The 7467-nt window shown below is 36.6% G+C and overlaps 2 protein-coding genes across 2 annotated transcripts; both read left to right on the forward strand.

The window, feature by feature from the left end:
• The first annotated feature begins 207 nt into the window (after positions 1-207).
• On the forward strand, positions 208-2129 carry LOC148910259 (uncharacterized). The gene is made up of 3 exons (XM_089032017.1): positions 208-281; positions 481-864; positions 1585-2129. The coding sequence occupies exons 1-3, from the start codon at positions 208-210 to the stop codon at positions 1871-1873; spliced, it is 747 nt and encodes a 248-aa protein (XP_088888143.1). The 3' UTR covers positions 1874-2129.
• A 4451-nt stretch (positions 2130-6580) lies between these two features.
• Positions 6581-7467, forward strand: LOC148910260 (uncharacterized). Its single transcript, XM_089032018.1, has one exon. The coding sequence runs from the start codon at positions 6754-6756 to the stop codon at positions 7465-7467; it is 714 nt and encodes a 237-aa protein (XP_088888144.1). The 5' UTR covers positions 6581-6753.

Consider the following 7467-nt stretch of genomic DNA (forward strand, 5'->3'; position numbering starts at 1 on the left):
AGCAACTTGCATATGAGGTTTGCAACAACCTTGTGCATACGGTAAGTAAACTTGATGTGAGGTTTCTTTCCTTTCCTACATGTAAAACCAGTTAGAATAAAATATTGCCACAAAGCAATATCATATAAAGGTCGTAGAAAATACAGTCTATTGCTTGAAGGCATTTTGACTAAAATTACTTGTCCAAAAACAGAGAGGGAATATATGATGCTGACTGGACCGAGTGAGGGACTGTTGAAGAGTCTTGTTTCCACACATGGGAACGAGCCACGTGATCTCATGTGAATAGAATATATTACTAATGCGTTGTCCCAACTGCTTCGACTAGAAGAACGTATTCCTTGCTAGTAAGCCTTTATATCGAAGATTTGTAAAGTTAGAAATGGCCTCTTTTAATCCATAGTCTAAACGGCTGCCATCCCAGATAACAGAGCTGCTAGACGTAGCAATATTTTCATATGCCACGTTATCTGGTTTAAGGTCCTCTCATAAAGTACGCGGTGATCCTGTCGTTGATGGCGTCTGTTTGATGTTTGGTCGATTGCTTGACTGTGCAAGCCAAGACACTATGAAAACCTTCCAAGAGATTTCGCCCGCAAGGTTTAGTGGTTGGCAACCGGGCTGTGAAGCGATGAAGCAGCTCTCAACGTTTATTTCCTCGCGGCTGAAACAGGCCAAGGAAAAGGATGCAATAAGAGAGCATGCGGAGCCCTATCCACCAGAGCCTCTGGTGAACAAGAAACAAAGGTTAAACGAGACGGATTCAATAACAACGAGAGTGCATCCTCAGTGCTGGAGATGTAAAAGTAGATGCCGCTTTTGCAAACTGAGGAAACGAAAGATAGTCCCATCGCTAAAGGCAGAGTGAGTATAAGACAAATACTTATAGTATTAAAGCTTTATACTATCCTTCCAAATTTGTCAGACACCTCACGTCTTCGATAGGAAGATAGCTATTATACCTTATTTGAAATACTCTAGTCAAAGCTTCACATTTTTTCTCCAACTTTCGGTTTTGAGTTTGTGCTACAATTTAAATAATTACATGGACTCCAAAGTTAATAAAAATTATTTAGGAATCCTTATTTGTGTTATAATTACACGATACGGTTCGTTCTGCTAAAATTTGTGTGACGCACGTTGTAATACTTTTCCTTTTCTCCTTTTTTTAAATAAAATATACCAGCAGATTATTATTGATTATTATTATTGGCAGTAAAAAAATTTTTTTTTGCACATTGATATACGCTGTCCACATAAAATTGAAGAAGTTGTTTTTTATTATATTTGCAAAGGTATTTTCGTTTTTTAATTGGATATTTCTGTTTATGTTACATTTCAAAGACTTGAAAATTTCAGAATTCGTTAATAAAGGAATGATTTAACAACACCTGGAAAACAGAATCCTAAAAGATAAAACACTGGAATGGTTTTCAAAGAAGAAAAAAAAGATCTTTGGATGCTATTTTGAAATTCCCATACTTTAAATTACTCATGAAAAACTTTTTTTTGTCGATTAAAACTCTTCCTTTTGCATAATGTTGAGAATAATTTCTTTCCATTTATTTCTTTTACCACAAATAGATTGACTTCTCCACTTTTGGATGTACTAGAAGAGATGGCAGAAGACTTTCAAGATACACATGATTCAAGTGACGGGGATGAAAGCATGCTGGATGAAAAGGAATTTGAAGAGGGAAGAAGGTTAATAAATCAGTGCTTATCAGAAAAGGACTTGACAGATGAAGATAGTATTGCAGATAACGAAGAACAAGAGAATGACAGCATGGGGATGTATGATGTAGAAGAAGATACTTATGATATTGCTAGCAGTGATAGTGATGAAAGTCTTAGAAATGATAGTGACAAATAATTATTAGCAATTGTTGGACGAGACCGAGTATGATATGAAAACCCATGCATCAAGAGGAGCTTATCTACTTAAGTTTTGGGCTGAGTAAAAAATAACTCTTTGTGAGAGTAAGCATAACTTTTCATATCATACTCAGTCTGATAATTGCCCTATTTCACTATGATGTCACATCCAAACAATCTATTGTTTATATTATTAAAGATCATGGTCATCAGAGGGGGTCAAATCAACACAAATTCACTGAAAATTGTTCTAAAACCCGTATCCATCCACAAAGAGAAGTAGAAAAGCCAGCAAAAGCTAAGAATATTAGTACATATTTTATCTGAAAACCAGGCCATTTTAGATTAAACTGTTTGACTAGGAGCAAATTTGTTGAATTTTCTATTGAATTTGGTGCTTTTATCCCCCACATAAACAAGCAGTGATGTCACAGTAAAATAGGGTAATTGTTTTATTTTTTTGATTACTATTTGCAAAGTTATTCAGTCACCTTTATTTTACCTCAGCATTAAAGTTCCTCATTAAAACTGCAAGTTATTGGCTATTCAGACTGTGGTAAATTGATGTGGTCAATTATCCAATACTCGTTTTACTCATTCAACAGTATGACATCATATATTTCAAAAAGTTAAAGATTATCAGTGGACAAATGATGTTTTTTCCTTGCTATAAAAACTATTGAAAACTAATTTAACTATGATACTGATCATTTGATCTGTTGAAAGAAATTTACTATTATGTAGTATTTGATAAAGATGTCAATAAAGGTATTTGAAGGAAGTCCCTTATTCTAGAAGTAAATTTTTTGTGTTGGTATAATATTTTTAATATTTCACACACAGATACTTTAGTTAGTGTGTGAAGTCACTCGATCTCAAGCATTGCAAGAACATTTTATGTCAATGATATAACCACTCCCACCTTCACACCCACTGATTTTAAGCACTTTGAAAATACTGCTTTTTGCAAACACCTTTATAAAGGCATCCTTCGCTAATGCACATAAGAATATCATGTAGCTCCTGGCATGTACACGAGGCCTGTAGCAGGGGTAAAAATATATATTATGACATTATCTGCATGTCTTGTTTTGAGTTTTCATCTTACACAAATGCCAACTATGTGAACTGTTTTTGAAAAAATAAGTCGCCTCTATCTATTTTAAGATTTTTAAAATTTAGCTGGATGTTTACTTAAAACAAAAAGCTGTGACTTAAAGAAAACGAGGAGATCTAGAACACTAGGAAAAATCCATGGTTTAGGGATCATAAATTTGTCATAATTTAGCTGGGGGCGATATTTGAGCTTTAGAAAAATGTACTTATGTACCTTTGAATGTAGTGCCAAATAAAATACTAGCTTAACTTGTCCTGAGAGAGAAAATGAATGACTAACTAAGCAAGACATCAGTTTTTCAAATTACTATTGCTTATCTAATGAAAACTAGATTACAATTGGAATGGTCAATTAGCTATATAAAAATAGATATATGAAATTTCAGGCAATGAAATGATAAGATAATGGTATGCATTTAGCTACTACCATTAGCATTAGTACCTCTGGTTACGCCCAAAACACTTTTTACTCCTTCGCTCAGTTTTCCTAGGATTATTCTCTAAAATCTTTTGATATATATATTCTTTGTAGCTTTTTCTATACATTTAAGATTTTCACTCGTATTACTCTTTATTAGAATATCTGGCTTTCATAATAGTAATTGGATCATATTATCTTCAAATATTTGAAATATTCGGGCTTTCAAAAAACGGGGCGTTTTCATTCAAGTACCTCTTATAAATCAGAGGTTTTACATATTAGATATGACCAGGGAAAGAAAGTAAATAAACGAAATTTCTAATATTACTGCCCTGATTTTAGATAAAGAAAGATTTTAGAGAGATATATATTGGTCGAGGCATAGCCAGGTGGATCCCCATATTAGTTTGACAATGTGATAAGGCAAACAATGATAATAAAAGGATATAGATATAGTCTTGAGCAGCGAAGAACGAAGACAGTCCAAGATAACAATCCTGCTTTTAAAAATGCGTCATCCCTACATCGGTTGCAGTTCGGAAATACCGAGATTTTGTTATTCAAGCTATGATTGGTTCCGTAATTTATCGATATTGAAGAACGTGAGTCGCTACTTGATTGGTTGCGAAGTTTATTCATTCATCAGTTTGGGCTTCCTTGGGGTGTTACTTACGGACTTACTTTCTTACGCGACTCGATGGCATAGTGGCTTCGCCTCTCTAGGAGGCAGTAGCCACAAAAAGGTTTCGGGTATTTCAATCATTTCAAAGAACCACCAAAGCAAGCAAACGTTTAAACTAACAAGCAAACATTTAAACTAAGGAATTATTTGTAAGAAAATGAGAAAAAAGAAGCGAGTCTCAATGTTCGTCAATCCCATTTTCGCATTTTTCTAGTTTCCAAAGTCACGGATTGAGTTGTCGCAAAATGTGGCATTCATGGTACGTTGTGAAAGTCACGGATTGAGTCAATTGCAAAATGTGGCATTCAGAGTACGTTGTGAAAGTCACGGATTGAGTCAATTGCAAAATGTGGCATTTGCCTCACCTCAAATGACAGAACGTTACGGTTCCAGCCCTTTTTATATTGAGAGTAATACACACTTTTGTGTTTAATCTTAAAAACTAGCACAGTGTATTCGTTCACTGACACGGTGTAGTGATTCCTCTCTGGTTCAGTTTCCTAAAGGCGGGTGTTACACGGGACAACTTATAACGCCAATTTTTCGCGGAACGCTATTGCCCCATTTGTATCGATTATTTTCAACATGTTACACGGGAACAACTTTTCGCGCAACCTTTACTTTAGTATTCAGTCCACGCGCTGGCAACTCACTCACGGCTTGATTTTATCATTTTTCATCAACTCCAAAAGTTTTATCTTATCCGTTTCATTAGGTTTTAGACAATCTTTGCTGTTGCTGTTCTCTTAAACTTACTTAATTCTTCTACAGTCGGCGCCATTTTGATGTGCGTCAAATCGGCGCATGGACATGTCGCACATGATACACATGCATCGATTTGCTGAAAATTAGTCATCTTGCGTTGCAAGTTTTTGAAGCCAGATCAAAAACCTGCAACCGGCCTGTTGCAGAGTGAAATACTGCGCGAAAAATCGTCCTCGGCGCTATGTCACATGCACGGCCACGATTTTCGGAGCAACAGTGTTGCAGTGCAAGAGCATTGCGCGAAAAATCGGCGTTGCAAGTTGGCCAGTCTAACACCACCTTCAGGATGCATAAATCAACTCGGTAAATTCTAAATTCAATCTTGTAGTTGGACGACAAATTGTCGTTACCTGTCAGCCCGCTCGGAGTGGCAAATTAACCAAATGTCTGCATGCAGAGAGTCTAATTTCAATCCCGGATGTTCAAAAAAAGCGCGACTAATAAGTCACAATTCGAGTGTATTGCAATATGTGGAATTAGGGAATTTGTCTCTACCAAGGGTGGTCGGCTAGGAAAAAATCTGAACAAACTTTACTGACCCACCCTCTTGTTCGTTCATGATTACCTTTGAATTATACACAGAGATTGATGACAAACCCTTATTATTTGCCTCAGAAATTCATGACTCATGTGCCTCAGTTATACCATAATAAAATTATCTAGAAACTTAGATGAATATCCCCTATGTATTACACGATTCCACCCTTTTTTATCTTGACATGTAGTCCTTTACGCCGCGATTTATAATACAATTGTCCTTTATATAAATCACTCAATACGAGGCTGTGCTTGGAAAGTCACAGATTGAGTTATCGCAAAATATGACATTCACGTGGAAGTACTATAGGCTGTGCTTAGAAAGTCACAGATTGAGTTATCGCAAAATGTGAGATTCACATGGAAGTATATAGGCTGTGCTTGGAAAGTCATTCACACGAAAGTATGTTTGGAAAATTGCAATATGTCAATATGTGCTATTAACATGGGATAATAATTTCCGCTCTGCAGAATTGGAGTTTTCTTGTGTAAAATACGATATCATACTAGCGTGCGCTTTTCAGTGCCAATAAAGGCGAATATATACGAGTGCAACTATAAGACTGTATAACAAGGTTTGAAAATCTCTAAATAAGGTACACTTCCCGAAATCCTATCTTACCCCATACAAAAAATGTCCAATCAAAAGACAAACACAAAACTTATAGTAAATATGAATATACAAGTATCATAATAAACAATTTATTTTTTGCCATAAATATGCTTGTATAGCTTTCCAGGAGTAACTTCATCTATGGTATATGTTCTCTTTATTTCATCCTCATTAAAACTGGCGTCTTTGTATACCATATACACCTTTTTTCTCTGATTAAATATGGAGGTGTGTTTGCCATACACTCCCTTGTGTGATCTCATTTGTGATGTCCATTCACACAAGGGAAAGCAGTCTCCAGAACCTTCCTCCCACAAAGCCTTGACGTCATCAAGAGTTTTTACATTCCTTGGTATAAAGAGATTGTCCAGCCACTCTTTTAATGTTTGGTGGTTTTTGTGGTAGGTCAAATACATGTGGTATGTGGCATTGTCATATGAAAAAGAAGTTGAGGGCAGTGGCTGGGTATTATACGAGGCAGGCAGAATAATTAAATAACTGCGGTACGCAGTTTAGCTGTTATTTATTTTCTGCACGTTTCGTAAGGAATTTGTCAAGTGTGTGTATTAGCGTAAGTACAATGATGTAGTACAATAGCGTGAGTACAATAGTGTATATTACGCTGATTGTATAAATAGCGTGATTGTTTTAGTGTTCGTCCTTCGGGTCGAAACGTAAGCGACGACTCACTTCACTAAAGCCAACGTTGCTCTCTCTCGATCTCTCTTTCTCTATAACTTGATCATGGCTTTCGATCCTTCCGCTATATCTTCTGTAATAGATGAAGCTCTGTCGGCTTCGGCCGGCAGGTTTTCCAAATTAATCGATGAGAAGCTTGGTGCTTTTGCCGAGTCCTTTTCACTGCAAAATGGAACTCGTGTTAAAGAAGCTGTCAGACAAGCCAAGAAAGAATCATTCGTTTGCAAGAAAAAAGGCAACCAACAGCAATTGGATCACTGTCTGCAAGTCCTGGAGAAGCTAGAGGATGCCACCGAATGTTTAGACACTAACGCTATTGGAAATGCAAAGAGAAAGCTTGAGGAAGGAACGCAGTTAATTCAGAAGCGTGTTAAAGCCATAAAAATAGCCGACAAGAGTGAGTTTGGTTGGGCTACAGTCAATGAATACTTATCAGACGATTTGGCTTCTGACACTGACGACGAGAAACGTTTATACCGTTCGGAAAGAAGAGCTGAGAAAAAGTACAAGGATAAGCAGCGTCAACGCAAGCAGAACTACGCGAAATCTCGATCTGAGACTCAAAGTTCATCGAAGTCTAGCGACGGAGGCGGTGCCCGTATGAAGATTGGTCCCTGTTTTAAGATAAGTTTTTCACTTTTTGCTCACTTGCTTTGGTCAGTACTTCGAGTGTATATATATATTACTGTCGCTTACTCGACTAATATACCAACATTCTCAATGCATATTGTGTGTTGTGTGTTAAATCTCGAAGATTAG

This window comes from Actinia tenebrosa, unplaced genomic scaffold, assembly GCF_029948245.1.
Source record: "Actinia tenebrosa isolate PJP-AT-01 unplaced genomic scaffold, QUT_ActTen_1.0 PGA_scaffold17__23_contigs__length_9995812, whole genome shotgun sequence".
In the NCBI taxonomy this organism is placed as follows: Eukaryota; Metazoa; Cnidaria; class Anthozoa; order Actiniaria; family Actiniidae; genus Actinia; species Actinia tenebrosa.

Bases quoted from the DNA above. Each gene is read 5' to 3' on its own strand.
- LOC148910260 (XM_089032018.1), top strand. From the start codon at position 6,754: ATGGCTTTCGATCCTTCCGCTATATCTTCTGTAATAGATGAAGCTCTG.
- LOC148910259 (XM_089032017.1), top strand. From the start codon at position 208: ATGCTGACTGGACCGAGTGAGGGACTGTTGAAGAGTCTTGTTTCCACA. The intron at 282-480 runs GTGAATAGAATA...ATCTGGTTTAAG, and splicing joins AACGAGCCACGTGATCTCAT to GTCCTCTCATAAAGTACGCG. The intron at 865-1,584 runs GTGAGTATAAGA...TACCACAAATAG, and splicing joins GTCCCATCGCTAAAGGCAGA to ATTGACTTCTCCACTTTTGG.